This window comes from Pelmatolapia mariae, linkage group LG14 (assembly GCF_036321145.2).
Source record: "Pelmatolapia mariae isolate MD_Pm_ZW linkage group LG14, Pm_UMD_F_2, whole genome shotgun sequence".
In the NCBI taxonomy this organism is placed as follows: Eukaryota; Metazoa; Chordata; class Actinopteri; order Cichliformes; family Cichlidae; genus Pelmatolapia; species Pelmatolapia mariae.
The window spans coordinates 4,666,251-4,685,000 of NC_086239.1; the positions used below are offsets into that span (position 1 = coordinate 4,666,251).

Sequence of the window (18,750 nt, forward strand, 5' to 3'; positions counted from 1 at the left end):
TTTTGTTTTGTGTGTCCATTGTGTGCCTGCACGCCATGCAAACTCATGCATCTAGCTTTATGAAGATACCTCCCATTATTCACTGACCAATAAAGAAGAAAACAAATAAACAAACATTTCCTCACCACTGAAGTTGAGCTGAGAGCAGGTGCAGAGGGAGTGGATAATGTTGATGACCAAACCGTGAGTGGAGGCCCTGAGGGACAGAGGCCCAGTGGCTACTAGCAGGGTTACCACATGGAACAGATAAGGCAAGTGGGCTGCCACATCTAGAGAGTTGTTGAAGGACAACATGAGCATGTAGCGAGCCAAGATGGCAATGTCATCCCACATCAGGTGCTGCTCCAGTGTTGGCGTTGGGGACAGACACGTCTTGTCGATGATCTTACACATCCGCCCAATGACCTACCACAAAGAATAGGTGTAGAATCATTATGTCTAGCATGTCTTGAACTGCCCAATTTAGGTTATGTCTTAGCATCTCATTTGGGTTAAAGGTCAGGATCAAGTCCTTATTCTCTCCAAAGCTTCGGCTCATTGTTTGCTGCATCTGCTACTAAGCATTATGTCACCGAGTTCAAGGTGTCACATATGCTATTATCTGAACATTGCCTCAGTTGAGTCCTTCAATTAACACCATTATTATTCATTGTTTTTTCTACAGTGGACACATGAATACAGATGTTAGCTAGCCACATAACCTTTTGCAGTTTTTTGTTGCTTATTTTCACCCATTTTTCAGAACTGAAAGTTGAAAAAACAAATAAATAAAGCTTGGTCTGTTGGTACAGGGTTATTGATGCAGGTATCAGAATTTGTTATAGAATAAAATAATAACTCACAGGAGCAGAACAGTTAAGATAAAAATGAGTGGAAATCTAGTCCCCAATAGTAAAATGTACTGTATTGCATATGAGATCTGATTTATGACATGAAAAACTATCCAATGTTTGCTCAGAGGAAGTCCCATGGGCTCTCCCCATCCTCCTCGTCTCCCCTGCAGTCCTTGAGTCTGTGCAACATAGATTCATAAGATGGAATCTCCACGTGAGAAACCGTTTTTAGAAATGTGTTGATATTCAATCAGATTGTGAATGTCTGTGAATGTCTATGTTCTCCGTAGAAGCCTGTGGAATTGTCATTGAAAGCCACTTCCTCTTGCTGCTTTTTAAAATTTCAAGCGATCAAACGATTATTTAAAGAAAATGGTAGAAAAGCTTTATCCTTACACAACCACAACTGTACATTAAGGCCTTATAAGATGTAATGAAACAAGACTTAGTTTAAATGGAGCTCAATGTTGACTGCTTGATCTCCTTGCGTAAGCTAATAATAACTTCTCAAAAATTTTGAACTCTGTACAAGTAAAATCATGGTTTTATAGGAGTGCTTAACCATAGCCAACACTAAAGAGGAAATGCAAACTTAATAATAAATGTATCACTAGTAAACTAATAATACTAATCATGACCCTTAATAATCATTTTGGTTATGAAGCTGACATACTGGACTATACAGCTATTCTAACCAGTTAGAAAATGGCATTTATTCAAGTTTTGGGAGACAAAGAGTTCAAGAACAGCAAACAAGAAGCCATTGTGTCCAGTAGGCTGTACTGCCATGACATCATGCTGTAACTCTACAGATAACACCAGGATAAAGACTCAAGTAAAAAGTCTAATAGCTATGTACAATGCTCAATTTTATATATAGTTTTTCAAATTCAGTACAATACTTTAGTAAGACCAAACTAACCTGCAGAGAAAAACAATACTACAACTTAAAGATCAATTTTTTCTTAGTCAACAGTCTTCACAATGGCCACTATTGAGTGCAGTGATGGTGTCTGCTATAATCGGAGCCAGGGCCTTGGGTTTTCTTTTGTGTCTGCCTGTGTATATTGTGTTTGTTTATCCAAACAGCAGCTTGGATTTGGAACAACAGCACACAGATAATGGATAGTGATTAGATGAGTTTGTCTCTTTAGCTTCTACAAATCAAGAGTGAATCCCAGCTGGATTTATTTCTTCTATCAGTATGTAAGTAATTATTAACTGACTTTAACATTTAAATATATTTTATATTTTAGGTTTCTGTGTAGGAGTAGGAGTATGCCCTTGACCACCAAAATCTAATGATTTTTTCCTTAAGTCTAAAGACTTTGGCCAAATTTGTAGAGATTTCTTTGAGATGTAAAAAGAAAATAATTAAGAATTTAAGGGACACTGTCACTGTAACCTTTGACCACCAAAGATTTGATGTTAAAAACTATGGGACAATTATTGTAGGGTCTTTACAATATAAAGCACCTTGAGGCAACTGTTGTTGCGATTTGATTATATAAATAAACTTGAATTGAACTGAATTGGGACTTGTGTACATGTACAGATAGACAACCCAAAGATGCAAGTCATGTGGCCACTGTGGTTGTCAGTGTGGAAACATAACAAAGGCAAAAAATTGTCAGTTGCCTTGGCTCATGTCCATGTGCATTTCTGCTTTTAGGCCACATGATGTGGTGGCTTTTGTTGATTTGTTTTTCTGTCCTGAACTACAGGTTCTCTGTTTTGACTGACCAGTAGCTGGCAGAGAAATTTCGCTCTTTACGCACAGTTGTTCTTCTAAATGAAAACTGTAGCACACATAGTTAAAACGTAGAGTATGAGATCCAGTTGCAGCACAGAAGCACGTTTTAAACTTGCAGCCTGAAAGCATTAATCATTAATTCATAATTTAAACATAGTATATCCTTAATTAACCATAACCAAATGAGCTGACCTGGACCAAGTAGAAGTGAGTCTATTAAGAAGTGTTAACACCAGGTCAGGGTTTGTGTGTGTCGGTCTGTTTGTAAATATCTATATCTAGAAGGTTTGATGTTAAATTTGTGGGCCAGTACATGATAGGGTACTGCTATCATGTACTGGCCACGTTGTGCCATATCTACTGTCTGTAGTTTCAAGACAGTGGGTAGCTGGCTCAGTTGATGTGCATAAGGCTAATAATGCTATATATTGATATATATCTGCCACGCATTGTGATATATTGCATATCACAATGCAGCATGCACAGAGGTAATAAAAGCACAGTGCTCAGAAAGAGAAGAGTTTTACAAATGACAGGAAAGTGCAATGCAGTTCCCCAAGTGGAAGAATATATAAGCTCTCTTTCTGATGGACGTTTATTCTTTTATATTTTTCCAGAACTCTTTCAATATTCTTTGTAATAGATGTGAATCAGCACAGAAATGGCCCCTAGTGGGAACAGTATGTAATTACTGAATTTCTCTTTTTCACCTGATTTTGATATTTGGCAATGAAGGAAAGTTCTGTAAAGAAAAGTAATTACTTTATGAAAATAAAGTATTTCGTCCACTTCTTATGTATATTAAAATGTATAGGATAATGAGTATATGTGTTTGTATGAAATACGATGTAGGATTTGTCCTGTTTAACATAATGCATTAGTTTTTACAACCGCTTTAATTGATCAGTTGTTTACTCAAACACACTGCTCTGCTCATTTAACAGAACCCCAAGTCACTTTCCATCATCAATACCATTAAATCCTCTCCACGAGTTGCAACATGATTCAACATGATTATTTTCTGTGTGTATTAGTTGCCAATGTGCTCTCACCTTGTTGGAGACCAATTTGACATTTCCTGAGGCTAGAGCCACTGCAGTATCAGCCATAACCTCTGCTTTGATGGAACCCAGGCCTCCTGTGGCACTGGTCTTAATAAAGCTGTCTAAGACCACATCCAGCAGGTCTGTTATCTGAAGATGAGATGGTTAAAAGGCCAGAATCCAAGAGACACATGTACTTATTTAGCTACTGAGTGGGTGGGTAAACTTACCTGGCCCAGGCTGCCCCAGATCTTAGCCTGGATAGAGGGATACATCTGTTTTTCATTTATTGTCATGGTGATGAGTTTGTCCAAAATGGCAGTGACCCGCTGGCGCTTGGCATCGTCATTGTGCTTACAGAAGCGGACCAGGTTGAGCAGCCAGGGTGTCATGTACTCCAAGCAGAGATGCTTCAGCTCGATGCCTGCAAGAGAACAGCAGCACTTAGACCTTACAGTTTATTTTAATGTTAATAATATATTACTATATTGCCAAAAATAGTCAATGGTCCTGTCTTCACACACTTATGAACTTAAGTTTATTTATTAAGCACTTTTCACAGACAGCGGGTAACAACAGGCTAAATAAACAAGAATATTAGGTGCCAAAATAGACAATACAAAATATTTAATAAAATACAGCAAAGTTAACAGGTGGCTTTAAAATAAATTAATCAATTAAAATAAGTAAATAAATAAATAAATTTCTGAACAGAAAGCCGGATTAAACAGAAATGTTTTTTTTAAAAGAATCAGCAGAGTCAACCAAACACAGTTGTGGTGGTACACTGATCCACAGCCTTGGTGCCACAGACTGAAAGGCTCTGTACGGGGAACAACCAACCGACTTGGAGTCGGTGAACGTGGACAACGAGCAGCAGTGTATTTTGTAAGAAGCTGAGATAAATAATCTGGGGCCTGGCCATTTGGTGCTCTGTATGCTAAAACAAGAATTTTAAAATGAAATCTAAAATCTATTTGCGAGCCGATGTAGAGAACATAAAACAGGAGTAATGTGAGCACGCTTGCTAGAACGTGTTAGCAATCTGGGTGAAGCACTTTGTATAGCTTGGAGGTGAAAAAGGGATGATTTGTCCAAGCTGTTAAACAGAGCATTACACTAAACTAACGTGAGGACACAAATGCAGGAAAAAACTTTTTTCCAGTTCAGCTGAGGAGACCATATGTTGCAATTTAGAAATGTACCTTAAATGAAAGAAACAGGAACCAGACAAAGGTTTTACATGCAACTCAAATATTACTCCAAGGACAGAAAGAAGCAAGAACCTGACTGACTTTAGAATGTAGTTCAAGAGGAGCTGCAATCACGGTCTCAGTCTTGTTGGTGTTTAAAACAAGGTAATAGATAGAGAGCCAATCTGAGTTAAGTAGTGGACTAGGGTGGACAACCTATCCAGTAGATGAGTCTTAAAAGACATGACAGCTTATCCATTGTATGCTAATGACAGCTGAATGTGATTGGCATACAATGGATAAGAAATGTCACTAAAAGACTAAATAAGCTAAAGAAAGCATGTAGAAAGAAAATAATAATGGACTCAAAACTGAACCCTGTGGAACCCCGCAGGTTAGGAAGGAAATGTTAGAGGAGAACTTGTCTGTTCTAACAAAGAAGGTCCTATCAGATAAGTATGAAGAAAACCATTCTGGCTTTCTTTCTCTGGCAGAGCCATATACACCAGCTAAAGCTTTAAGCCTATTAAGTAGGAATTTGTTTCCAATGGTATCAAAGGCTGCGCTATGACCAAACAAAATGATCACAGAACAATTCCCTGCATCAGAAGCCATTAGAAGATCATTACAGACCTTCAAAGGAGCGGTCTCAGTGGAACGCTGCCTCTGAAAGCCCGACTGAAAAGGGTAAAAATATGTCATCTGCATAGTAAAGATCAGAACTGATTTTCCACTATTTTTTCTAGTAATTTGCTTATAAATGGCCTATTGAAATAGGCTTAAAATAATTACTAGTAGAGCTGGATTCAAGATTTTGTTTCTTCAATGGAGGAGTGACCTCTGCATGTTTAAAACAGGATAGAACATGACCATGTGTCACTGAACTGTTGATGACAGATAGCAATGTGGGACCAATGCTGGAGAGAGTCCCAGACAGGACAGAGGGAGGTAATATATATAATATTAAAAGCATGACGAGGACTTCATTTTACTTTAGTAGTGATATCTCGTTCTTAATCCATAGGGTTTAATATGATGTCAATCCACTTTTTGCATCTATAACAACTTGAAATCTTCTTGGAAGTATTTCCACAAAGTTTAGGAGTGTGTTTATGGACATTTTTTTTAATCATTCTGTCTGGGTCTGGGTCACAGTCTCTGCTCCATTTCATTGTAAAGGTGCTCTATAGTTTTGAGATCAGGACCATGTTCATGCCAGTTGAGTTCTTCCACACTAAACTCACTCACCCATGTCCTTATGGAGCTTGCTCTGTGCCCTGGTGCACAGTCATGTTAGAATAGGAAGGTCCATCCCCAAACCAGACTGTTCCCACAAAGTTGTGAGCATGAAAATGCCCTAAATGTCTTTGTATGCTGAATCAATGAAATGAAGCTCACAAATGAAGAGCTGCTTTTACTGGAACTAGGGGCCTGAGCACAGCTCTTGAAAAACAACAACACCACAATCAACGTCCACCAAACTTAATACTTGGCACAGTGCAGTCAGTATCTTTCTCCTGGCAGCTGCCAAACCGAGATTCGTCAATCGGATTGCCAAAACAAGTGTTTACTGCTCTAGAGTCCAGTGGCTGTGTGATTTACACCACTGCATCCAAACCTTTGCCTTACACTTGGCTTGGATGCAGCTGCTCTGCCATGAAAACCTATTCCATGAAGCTTTTTGTGCAATGTTCTTGAGCTAATTTGAAGGCCTCATGAAGTTTGGAGGTATGTAGCGATTGACTCTACAGAAAGTTGGCGACCTTTGTCCACTGTGCACTTCAGCATCTACATAAAATCATAAACCATATTGTCATTCCCAAACGCTCCCCTCCCCACCACAGTTATGTAAAAAAAGAAACAAAAAACCCAACAACTTTATGCATTTCAGTGAGGTGAGCTGGTGGCGGTATGAGTACAATGTATCTATTCCATTTAGAGAGGTAACATCTTTGAATAATAAACTGATGCAGTTTCATGACTGAGTGTATGTGAGAGCTTATGTATGGTAACCAGTACGACGGTAAGCAGACTTACTAGACTTGCTGAAGCCTGAGATGCACTCCTCCAGAAACTCCAGAGTCAGATGAGGTTCATTGGCTGCCAGAGTTTTGCTGATGGAAACTATAAAGAGTGTATTGTTGGCTGGGATGCAGAGGCCTGATGTCTCCAGCAGCTGGCCCTCTATCTTCAGATTAAAGGTGCAGGTCAAAGCACACAATAGGTTGTAAGCTGCAGATCTGGATATGAAACAGATAAGTCAGTGTAAAAACAGTTTTAGTCTTTACTTTTACAGGTTTGAGTTGAAAAACATAGGTGTTGTAAATGAGTAGATCAAAAGTTTTATTTCAGGTCAGTGAAGCTCAACTGAAAATTGGAAAGACAATAAGATGTGCTAAAATGTTCTCATTTTTCCTTTGAAACTGAACCACTTGCATTAGATCAAAAATATTTAGGCTCATGTTCAAAGTGTACAGTACTGTGCAAAAGTCTTGAGCTATCCCTCATTTCTTTATATTTTGCTAGTTAAATGGGAAATAGATGCAGTGAGCTAGTGAGTAAAATACAGGCAAAACAGTGTTTTGGTCCACCCATATTCTTTAACAAAACCACTTTTAGGGAAGCTTTCTTGTAATTTCTTCAAGTAGTCTTCAGGAATACTTTTCTGATGTACAAGGACTAGACTAAAAGTAAGTATGTAAGTAAAAAAGGTGCCATTAAGAAGACATTAAGAAAGCCCAGAAAACGATTGCTCAAGATTGCTCATGTCTGGTTCTTTCAAGGAAAACAAAGAAATGAGGGGTGGTTGAACTAAACCTTTATACCTTAAACACAGTGTATATAAAAATGAATGTATCGCTAATCCAGTTAACTACTGGTTTCTGAAATTTGACTTTGAAGCACTGAGTTTTTTGACCACTGCTATAGTTTTTGCTTTGTATCAGTTTTATGATCTAATTTTCATCTACATGGGGCTATAATTTAGGAAGTAAACACAATGTATTCATACATTGTAGTACCTTAAATTTATGTTTTCATAGACATGTGAGCAATAGGGTTGTTTTATCAAACATTTATACAACCAGGAGTGACTAATGGCTGGTCATTAGAAAGAAAGCAAGTTTAAGGTGCTTCTGCATTAGGTTTACTTCCAGCAACCTTTATACAAAGTCTAAACTTTAAACCTAAAGTATGCTCAAATATTCATGTGTCATTGGTTCCGAAGCAAAAAATCTCAGTTATATTTTAAATTAAACACATTCTTTGTTATTTTTACAGACCTACTTTATTCCCCATAAAGCCAAAGAATTTGGCCTAGAATAACAAAAACAATGACCCTACAGGACAGACCTGAGGCTGGGGTCAGAACTGCCCAGGTTGAGAAGAGCAATGTTGAGGAGAGTGCCAGGCACATCTTTTGGTCGGATTTTAGTGTGCTGAGGGATGGAGTCAGGCTGCGACAACTCCCAGCGTGTCCGGATATGGATGATAGACTGAACTATGGCATCACACTCCTGGTGCATGAAAGTGAGGGGTGTGCCCTGGTTGGCCATGGTGAGGGTGAACTGACTCTCATCCACAAGGCAAATCTCCTCAATCTCGGAGGCATAATATACATCGTTGAGGAAGACAGGCTGGCCAAGGACGCGGGTGCGCTCAGCTGAGGTCACCTGAACGGCTGTTGAACCCACCTGGTCAAGAAGAAAATAAAGATGGTTAAAGATACACCTCTGTTACGATTTTAGTGATTTAATATGTTTATTTAGTGGTAATATTTATATATTGCTAATTTTTAGTGCAAGTTCACTGGCTGAAACCTTACCTTAATTGAGACCTTGGTATCTTTGTGGGCCAGTTTGAGGGCATTGTGGAACACTTTAAGGTCTTCCTCCAGTATCAGTGTGGCTGCAGGCAGCTTCTGTTGGTCAGGTTCAATGTGCTCTGCCAGCTTAGCTGGAGAATCAATGAACTGGAGCCGCTTGCTCCCTTTTAGGCCTGTCAGCAGCCGCTCATGATACTTGGTGTACTCTCTTACCCAAGTGTTGCAGTTGTAGACATAAACAGCTGCTACATTCTCATATGCAAAGCCAGGAAAGACGACAAACCACTTAGAGAGGAAGTCAGTCTTGAAACGATTGCTGGGTCCAACATGTGTTAAGTCTACCACTATCTCATAGGGCTTAGCATAGTAGGGTTTGAGGGTGAGAAGGACATGGTAGATGAGCAGGTCACCATTGATCTGGCCCGTTTTGAACCTAAAGAAAAGGGGGAAAAAATCCATTATGGTTAAATACGAAATATTCTATAGTTTTATTTTTTGGATCAGTTGTATAAATGTGAGGCTTAAATTGTTCATAGCATTCTATGTGATTGAACTCTGAAAAGCTTCATTTCTGAAAAAGATTGCTTCTTTTTGTCTGTCCTTTTTTGTAAGAGCCCTGCAAGCCTCTGTGGTATCAAACCCAAGGCTCTGAAATAATCACGCCCTCTGCAAAAAAAACAAACAAACCAAAAGACAAAAAAACCCCCAGCAGACAGAGGGGTCAGGAAGTGACTTCAGACCATCTCAACAGTCAGTTTGCAGCAGGTGTCACGTGCCATTTCTTCCCCAAGACCTCCATAGGACTACTTCAGGTAAGAATTTGTCATGCAGCATCTTTGAATCATATTAAAAGTGCAAAAGTCAAGCATTTCCTTTAAAAAAAAAATCAATTTAACTAGAACTGTTCAAACAACCTTCTGATCATGAGCTCTTGTAGTGGCATTCTGGAGTAACGTTCTACATTTTTTTCCAGCTTTACTTTTTCTAAAACAGTTTCTGAATTTCAGAGATGATGGAAGGTGCAAAAACTCTTTGGCTGTTTCTCCTGCTCAACCACCTGCCACTCTGCCCTGTCGGTGCTGACGCAGTCCTTTCAACAACTCAAATATATTCACAAGACTATTCACAAGACCAAAGAAGCAGCCCCACACTTGCTGTGAGTACTACCCTCAGAACAAGTGAAGACAAAAACTCCATCAATGGCACTCGTGGTGACTGCTTGGTTGACACTGAGATGGGTCTGATTGCTATAAGTTCAGCTGGAGGTCTCATTGTGTGCTTGCTGGCTGCTACTGTGGTACTGGCATGCCAGGTCTGCAGCCTTCAGCGCCAGGTTTATGGCCCTCGAACCTCACGGTCCAACATGGACTTAGTAAGCAGTACAGGCTACTGGGGCACAGACCAACCAGAGATTGCAGGCCTGGTTGGACCATATGATGCCAGTGTCATGCTTGAGGAGGTGAAAGAAGACAAGACGGAGGAAGAGAGGCAGGCTGAAACAAAAGGGACAATGGATGACGATGGGGCAGGACTCAAGGAAGGGGCAATGGCAATAGCGTTTGATCCTGAGGACGATCAAAGTCATATGCACAGCTCCAACTTCAAGGACTCCTGTTTGGAGATTCCCAGGGATTTAGAAGACATGCCCCTTGTTGTGTAAGGAGGTAACCCCACTTCAGTAAATCCAGTCACATACACAACTAATCAGTTTAGCTGATTTAAAATATATTAACTTGGCTTGTTTCAATCATATCCTTTCCAACAGAGATGCACCAATTGTTAAATCATGGACAAATATAAAATAAAATAAACTAATTATATTAATGGAGATTTTTTTTTATTTTTATTTTGATCTTTTTTTGGACAGAAATAAATAACTTTGAAAGTCTTTCAAACGCATTTATGAAACGGACACAAGGAAAGAAAAAGCTATAATAGAGTGGTGACTGTTTTCTTATTTGCTGAAGGCAGTCAACAAAGTGAGAATGGAAATTTGGTTAATAAACTGATAATTTTGTTGTTGCATCACTATTCCTGTTTATTTTCATCTTGTTAAATGTAGGGCATCATATACAATTTACTACATTAGTGCTGACAGAATAAAGAGCTTTGGGTGCACACACCAAAAAGCATAGTTTTTGCTTAGATAAGGATATCTCTAACATGTTACATAGTTCTATATCTCGTAGTAAATCTTTAAAGCCTGGTCCTGAGTGTTCAATTAAAACAGAAAGAAAGAACGAAAGAAAGAAATCATAACTTTTAAACACATAACATGGTCCATATTTGTTGTGCGCATGATTTGCATAAGTAACATAACATAGCATAATAACTTACATAATGAACAAAAAGCAGATTAACAAAAAGAAGGTCAACATACATTCACAGTTTTGAAGAGATAATGGGCTAAATTGATAGTAGAAATGCTGGAAACTGAACTCTGAATCTGTTTCAGCTATGTCTAATCTTTTAAATGAATTTTCAACAATTTAATTATTGGTTATAACTTAAATACTTGTAATATTTGCCAGTTTTTAAATAAATTGACCTTTGTATTGTGTCAGTGTTTCATGAGTCAAATCAATATTTGTCAATTATGAGCCCTATACACACACACACACACAGAGTTGTGGTCAAAAGTTTCCATACACTCGTCATGGTAATTTTGAGCTTTAAATGATTTCTTTCCATTGTTGTTTTTCCCTGGTCGACTGAGTGTCATCAATATACCTTCAAGGACTAAAAGAAAAACACATACACACACACACACACACACACACACACACACACACACACACACACACACACACACACAAAAACAAAAAAACAAAAACAAGAATTGGATGTACAGTAGAATTTATTTTGGATTTCATAATCATACATGACCAAAAATGTGCACACAAGTTCAAATATATACATACACCCCCCACTAATATTTGGCTACATGTTCCTTAGTTGCACCTAGACCAGATGCTTTTGGTAGCCATTAACAAGTGACAATTTGGGTGTTTTTCAAGAGCTTGGCAAAGTGGTGACACATCCAAATAACTTTTGTAAAACAGTTTCAACAGATTTCAACTTCTTGAAATCTGCACATCCATACAAAGGCTCCAAGAGATCTTACCAGCTTTGGAAAATCAATAGTTTCTTGGACTCATAGAGTATTGGTCAATGAAATAAGTACTATCAAGCTATTTCTTTTATGCTGACAAATACAAACTACAATGTCTTGTTAAAAGACACCACTTTGAGCTTATATATATATATATACTTTTGACCCTGTGTGGATTACAGAAAATCCAAAATGTATTTGTGCAATGGCAATTATTATTCTTAAAATTTTTAAAGATCTATACTATATAATCATTCGACAACAGAACAGGCCACAACAGTGACTACTTATAGAACTGTTATTCTGCTTGATTAAATAACATGTACAAGCCACACACCTGTCAGTAACCCAAAACCCCACACATTCCTGTTATAAATACAGAACTGTATTGAACTGTTTTGTACTTGAAAAATGGCAAAAAAAAAAAAAAAAAGAGTCATATTTTTGCATGGTTGGATCTTAACAAGGATCCAAATAGAGCTTCAACATAAAACAAGAAGAAATGGGAGTGAGGCTTTTTTTTTTTGAGCATGCAATTTATTGAAAACAATGCTTAAATTGAAACAGGCTATTTTACAGCTGATCAAAAGTTTAGGACCACATGCCTTAAAAAAGCCAAATCTGTGCAAAAATGTGGATTCATTGTCATCTTCTGTCAGGTAGTCAGACTGTTATGACGTTCTGATGGCAAAGGCAAAAAAACTTTCCCTTTTTGAACGTGGGGTTGTTGAACTGCATAAGCAGGGTCTCTCTCAGCGCAACATCACTGCCGAGGTGGGACCCAGTAAGACGGTCATTTGGAATTTCTTAAATGATCCTTAGGGTTATGGAACCAAAACGTCAAGTGGAAGACCCCCCAAAAATTTCACGAGCACTGAGCTGGAGGATCCAATTGGCTGTCCGTCAAGACACTGGACAATCCTCGACCCAAATTAAGGCCGTTACTGGTGCAGACTGCAGCCTCATAACCATCAGACGGCATCTGAGGCTGAAGGGCTTCAAAAACGTTACTGGCATGACAAGCAGATCCCACCTGAGATGTTTTCTATGCGCCACAGTGGAGGGGGTGTCATAATGGTTTGGGGTGCTTTTTCCTTCAGTGGAACAATGGAGCTTCGGGAAGTGCAGGGGCGTCAAACGGCTGCTGGCTATGTCCTATGTGCACGTGCGTCCTAAACCTTTGATCAGCTGTAAAACAGCCTGTTTCAGTTTAAGTGTTGTTTTCAATAAATTGCATGCTCAAAAAAATGTTCTGTCTCAGTCCCATTTCTTGCACGTTACATGCTCTACTTGGAATCGTGTTAAGATCCAACCATGCAAAAATATGATTTTTTGCCATTCTTCAAGTGAAGTGGTCTTAAACTTTTGATCAGGACTGTATATGCCCTCCTTATGCAGTCAAAATATCTCTGACCTGTCAGGGCATGGGAAAGTGATCTCTGTTTGTATGTTTTTGTGTATCGCAGATCCTGTAGATTTTGTGGTTGAGAATGCAGTATGATAACAAGGTGAGTTTACCTTTCACAGGCATCAGTGGTGTGGCTTATAAATGTCCTTACCTTACTCAAACTATGTCCTAAAAAAGACATGAGCTGCTACCATGCTGCTATTTCAGTTATGATATGTTACTGTTCTAGACATTTAAACTTAAAGAATGCCTTTTCCTTCTTAAAACCAAAGAGCACTCATGAAAATTTAAAATTCACACTTTTCAAAAGTCAATCTTTAGAATTTTACAGATTAATTCAGCATTGTTTCAGCAAACATTTTTAACGCAAGACTTGGTTGTGAAACATGAACTACTATATTTAACATAGGACACTGAGAATGATTTCACGTGTCACGCTTCCTGTAAGTGGTGCAAGAATCAGTCTCGAAATTTCAGCAGCGACAAACTGTCCAACCCCCAAGATCTTACTTCCTTCCATTTAAGGAAAACTCTGCCAGACAGCAACAGCAATATTCAGCTTTTAATACACCCTGGACGGACACAACCAACAGCTTGGAGTGTTCACCTGTGTACAGACACTGGTATGTAAATCTAAATTACTAGATTACTGATACAGTTTTGGGTCCAACTCACAGCTTGACAACTTTAAATTGATGATTATGTGAAACTGAGACAAGAGTGACCTATCTATATCTATACACACACACACACACCTAAAAACTAAATGTTATGTGTAAAATGTAATTAAACAACAGAGGATACATAAATGTAAATTAGATGAAAATGGTAAAAGCAGTGTTTGAAACTGGTAAATTGTGTACCCTTCAAACCTATGGTGGATTACGAGCGTTTTGAGGAACTAACCATTTCCTAAAGCATATTATATTGCATAACACTAAACGTTCTTTGTTCAAATGATACTGCTTTAGACTACGTGCTCTGACAAAATAATTTCCTCTGTTCTAGCTTCAGAGACACAGTAGCCATTCTGAGGACAGCAATGACCACAGATTTTACAAGCCTCACGTTCATATGGCTGCTGCCACTGGCAGCAAGCAATGCAGTGACATCTAATCAAACTGAAGTCTTCAGCTCTGTGGTAACTGTAGAATCATTCTCTCACAATGAGCTGACAACACATACTCAGGCATACTCAGAGAAAATACCTGCCACGAAAGACGCACAACGAAGAAGTCAAACAATGCCCTCGAATACGATCCTACCTAATACTAAGACAGCACCAGCTCCTACCAGTTCTGCATCGCCTTACTTAAACAGTACTTCCATGGAATCCTTAACAGAAATACAATCTACAGTCATCAAATCTTCAATGACAGATCTAACTGGCACCCCAGCAACGCCTACAACTGTAACTCCAGTGATAATCAACTCAACCCAAAGCCAGAAGGCATTAAGCACACACGTTAGGAGGCACACAAACCCCTATCCACCTACATTTTCACCGAAGTCTACAAAACTCATCTCTACTACTAACACATTTACCACACCTGAAGAAGACAAGTCTGAAAGCATGAGTCCAGCTACAGGTGATCATGTGAAACATTCCACAGGCTTATACAAAACTTCAACATCCATCCACAATACCAGAAAAAGGAAAATACAAGAACCTTCAGAAACAAAGAAAACTAACCATGGTAAAGTAGTGGCCGGACTAATAGGTGGATCCCTGTTAGTGATGATGGTAGGATTCCTGATCATCTTTATTAGGAAACAGAAGCTTCAGAAGCAGCAAGTATCAACTACAGACTGGGCGGGTCCTTCGCCATTTCTAGAGGGTGGAGCTAACAATGGCCAGGTAACAATGAGGCCACCTAACCGAATTTCTGTAGCCAGCTTTCTACCTGCAAGACTGTCCAAAAGATTGTCCTTGCTTCCGGAAACAGATGAGGAGTTAGAAGACATGACTCAAGTTACTACATTTGGAGATAAAAACCAGGGGACCACATTTGGCCGAACAGTCGATGGAAATGATGGACCAGAAAGCAATGGGACTAATGCAGTTTGTCCTGAAATGAAAACCACAGTAGACATCGCAGAGACTGCTGAAAACTGTGTTTCCGCTGTCTCCTTGCAAACTAACAACCCTGCGTCCACAAATAATTCAATCCTCCGTCAAGACCTTTCTGCAAATCAGTCAAATCAATCTGAAGTCATGGAAAATATGTCTGAACAAATGAACAATGCCCTTATGGAACCTTAAGTGAACTTGATCTCTAAACAAATCCAGCAGATGTAGGGTACCAGTTATAACACCCTTCATTGGTTTCCTGGTAGCAGCAAAGGTAACTACAAAAACAGGAAACCATGTTGTTAGTGCATTCGGAAATAATTGAGATTGTGTGATGTTAACCATGATTTCTACAGCAAAACCTGAAGAACAACATAGTAAGGTTGAATAATTGTAGTTTTCTGTGTTAGTAAGAGTAGGAATATGCAAAATAATAATTACACGCTACATGTAGGAGCATTTTAATAATCTTGCTGCTAACAGATAATAACATTGCACAGCAAGCAGTTTTATTTACACTGTGTCATGTAACAGTGTGAATAAATACCATACCATGATGTGAACAGGAAGCTTCCATTTTAACATTCATGTGAATAAGATCTGGCTCATTTCAAATATCACTCAGTTCGCTTGGCCACATCAAAAGCAAGCTCTGGTACATACATGCCTATCTTAATAATATCCGTTTAGCACAGTATGGCATATGCAATAGAAAAGAAAGAAAACTAAATATCCCCCAATAAAATTTCCTGTACTTACAATTGTATGTAAAAATCTGGAGGTGCGCTATGGCTTTAGTTTCGTTTAAATGACATTCAGAACCTTTCTGCAAATGTTACTTTTTATCTTTAATTCCAAAAACAATTAAGCTTATGTAAACCTCAGAAGCATGTTTCTCAGGCAGCCTTTTATAATTTAGTTCAACATTAGTAACAGTGGAGCTTGTACAACTAATATAATGCAAATAAATTGTTTTAGCTCTCTGCTCAATTTGCACCATCAAAAGAAATAATTTTAAACATTTTCAATAACCTTTTTAAATTTCTTAAATAATTAAGATAATCGTTCCATTGTTCACAATTGGGTTGTTTCTTTACAATCACATTTGTGAAAGACAAACAAAAAACCCCTCATTATTCTAATTTTCCATTTCTGTTTCTCACTTACATAGCGTGGCGTTTTTAGTCAGCAATGGACCTAGTTGTGCAACCGCATTTTGTTTAATATGGCAATACTGATCATCATTTAAGTTCTTGATTAGAATGCTAGGTATTAAAAAATATCAAGAGAAAACAATTTTATGTTTAACAATTATCCATTTGATAATTATCCAATACTTTTTGTGTTAATGAATTAAATTGCATAAAACCACAAAGCTTTCAAAGACTAATTACTGATCTTTACAAGTCTTTACAAGTTTTACTTCTCTGGCGTGGTAGTATAAGTATAGGTGCCACCATCATAAAACAGAAACTCAGACGTGACCTGAAGTATCTGTGTGATGGCCATAATAAGAGCTGTACCAATTCTCCAAATAATAAGGGAAGGAGGGTAAATTCTTCCTTTAGCATAGTGTACACTGGACCATCCTTTAAGAAAAGGGAGGGGAAAACTCCACTCCATAATTCACTGAGATGGCCCATCTGACCATTCATGACAAAACACAATATAATTTAAAAAAAGTTGCTCAGCTCTGGTAAATGTTATCTGTGAGTGCCTTTCCCCATTTTCATTGGATATCCTCCTGATATTTTTTAGTTTTTAACAACAGTTCATTACATTCACAGCTGAAATAAGAACCTCACACTGCTGCAATAAAAACTATTTCTGGTTGAACTATAGCCTTGCACGAAGAACACAGAATGCTATATAAGCTCAAGATCTATATTAATTAATAATAGTACTTAAGGTTCTGTGCAACTGGTGCTAATTAGTAAAGTCCTTTGCTATATTGCAGTCTTTAGTATAATTTCACTCCAGAATAGTCTGCTGGAATAAGTGATAGATAGCACTCATATAAATCCTTAACAGGCAGGATAAAATTAGTTACCTAGTATCACAACAGTAAAATATAACAAATAAGATTAATTTAATTTTAGATGCTATGGGACAGATTTACTAAGTGAGACAAATTACTGTGATTTCGCAATTGCTGGGGGATCTATTAAGAATGTGCTTTATTTTTATAAAAAGATGCAGCCAGTTAACTGCAGTAAAAACCAGCATTGTGCCAAGAGCAGCGCAAATTAGTGGCTCAAAATTCCAGTTTAAGCTCAGGTTTCACACAAGTGTTTCTCTCTGAAAACAGTGTGGCAATTCGGATAAATGTGAGGAAGCTGAAAGAGAATCAATATCCTTTTGATATAAGAAAATAACTCTTTCTATGCAAGTGCTTTCTATCTAACATTCACATGCAATCATACTCCAACTGATGCATCGGAGAGCAACGTGGGGTTAGTATCTTGCGAAAGGATATTTGGCATGCAAACTTTAGGGATGGAACCCCTAACCTTCAGATTAGCAGATGACCTGCCCTATTACCTGAGCTAAGATGTACAGAGAACACAAAACATTATTTACCATCAGATTATGAGTCATCTTGTGTTACTGTGTCATGTGCATGAATGCATGCATTGTAGTTTTAATAGCACATTGCAACATTCAGGCATAAATCTAACACACTAACACCTATTTCTTACACATTCAGCAGAGAGAAGTTGCTTGGTGTGTGCGCAACGTTCATTTCTGCTTTGTTTCATGAAAACAGTGTAACCGAGGAGCATTAGACGGATCAGTGCAGATTATCTTGCCATATTTAATCTGCATGTTTAGTAGCCTTGGAATTTGAAAACTGATGATAATTCAAGTCATGATGCGTTTACTAGCCTGTAAATGTATAGTGGCTTCATTTTAATCAGCAAATTCCACAGGTCTACACAATTTTTAAAAACAGGGATTTGCTTTGCTTTTGCTTTGAAAAGAAAATGCAAACCATGATGCAAAGTGATTTATGTATACTCATCATAGATATGAATGTAAAGGTAATTTGGGGCTTTTAATGTTTCCTTTGAACTGTTCTTTCCAGTGTGATATGATTGTACAGAACACAGCTTTAAGAACTTTATAAAACAAACATTATGTGTGCAGGGTTTAATTTATTTTGGATTTTCTAAAACACAGGATCACAAAACAAACACTTTTGTTTGCTAGTTGTGGTATTTCATGTGTCGTATACTAAATCGAGTGTGCTGAGTCCAAATCTGTAGTCGGATTTTGTCTAGGATGTCAGGTTCTGAAGTTATACATTGTATCATTGGCTATTCATACAGACGGAAATCAGGAAACTGATTTTATAATCGCTATATGGGCACTGTACATAACTAAATTTTGCTTTAAAACTGTGAGAGATTACAAAAACTTGTACACTTTATCAAACGTGTAAATAGATAGTTCACTTGAGTCTTTATGGAATGTACATACACTGTTAAAAAGTGCTGTAGGCACTTGCTTTTGC

General features: G+C 38.1%; 3 protein-coding genes across 7 annotated transcripts in view; 2 read left to right on the forward strand and 1 right to left on the reverse strand.

Annotated features, from left to right (window-relative positions):
- The window catches only part of nf1a (neurofibromin 1a), a 127,124-nt gene that overhangs the window by 17,066 nt on the left and 91,308 nt on the right, over positions 1–18,750 (reverse strand). For all 3 annotated transcript variants that reach the window (XM_063494311.1, XM_063494312.1, XM_063494310.1), the window contains 6 exons: positions 8,646–9,078; positions 8,174–8,514; positions 6,860–7,062; positions 3,860–4,053; positions 3,639–3,779; positions 126–405 (listed from right to left, as the gene is read on the reverse strand). In XM_063494311.1, the coding sequence (XP_063350381.1) occupies positions 126–405; positions 3,639–3,779; positions 3,860–4,053; positions 6,860–7,062; positions 8,174–8,514; positions 8,646–9,078 (1,592 nt within the window). The remainder of the gene's footprint in view (positions 1–125; positions 406–3,638; positions 3,780–3,859; positions 4,054–6,859; positions 7,063–8,173; positions 8,515–8,645; positions 9,079–18,750) is intronic.
- LOC134641769 (uncharacterized) lies at positions 1,887–11,051 on the forward strand. 3 transcript variants are annotated; one of them, XM_063494315.1, is made up of 3 exons: positions 1,887–2,039; positions 9,258–9,457; positions 9,619–11,051. In XM_063494315.1, the coding sequence occupies exon 3, from the start codon at positions 9,655–9,657 to the stop codon at positions 10,303–10,305; it is 651 nt and encodes a 216-aa protein (XP_063350385.1). In that variant the 5' UTR covers positions 1,887–2,039; positions 9,258–9,457; positions 9,619–9,654; the 3' UTR covers positions 10,306–11,051. The 3 variants fall into 3 exon arrangements, with proteins under 3 accessions (XP_063350385.1, XP_063350383.1, XP_063350386.1); XM_063494313.1 differs by having other exon boundaries at positions 1,890–2,039; positions 9,653–11,051; XM_063494316.1 differs by having other exon boundaries at positions 1,890–2,035; positions 9,653–11,051.
- omgb (oligodendrocyte myelin glycoprotein b) overlaps positions 15,298–18,750 on the forward strand; it is a 10,609-nt gene continuing 7,156 nt past the window's right edge. The window contains exon 1 of the mRNA XM_063492953.1: positions 15,298–15,428. Coding sequence (XP_063349023.1) covers positions 15,409–15,428 — 20 coding nt within the window. The 5' untranslated portion in view covers positions 15,298–15,408. The remainder of the gene's footprint in view (positions 15,429–18,750) is intronic.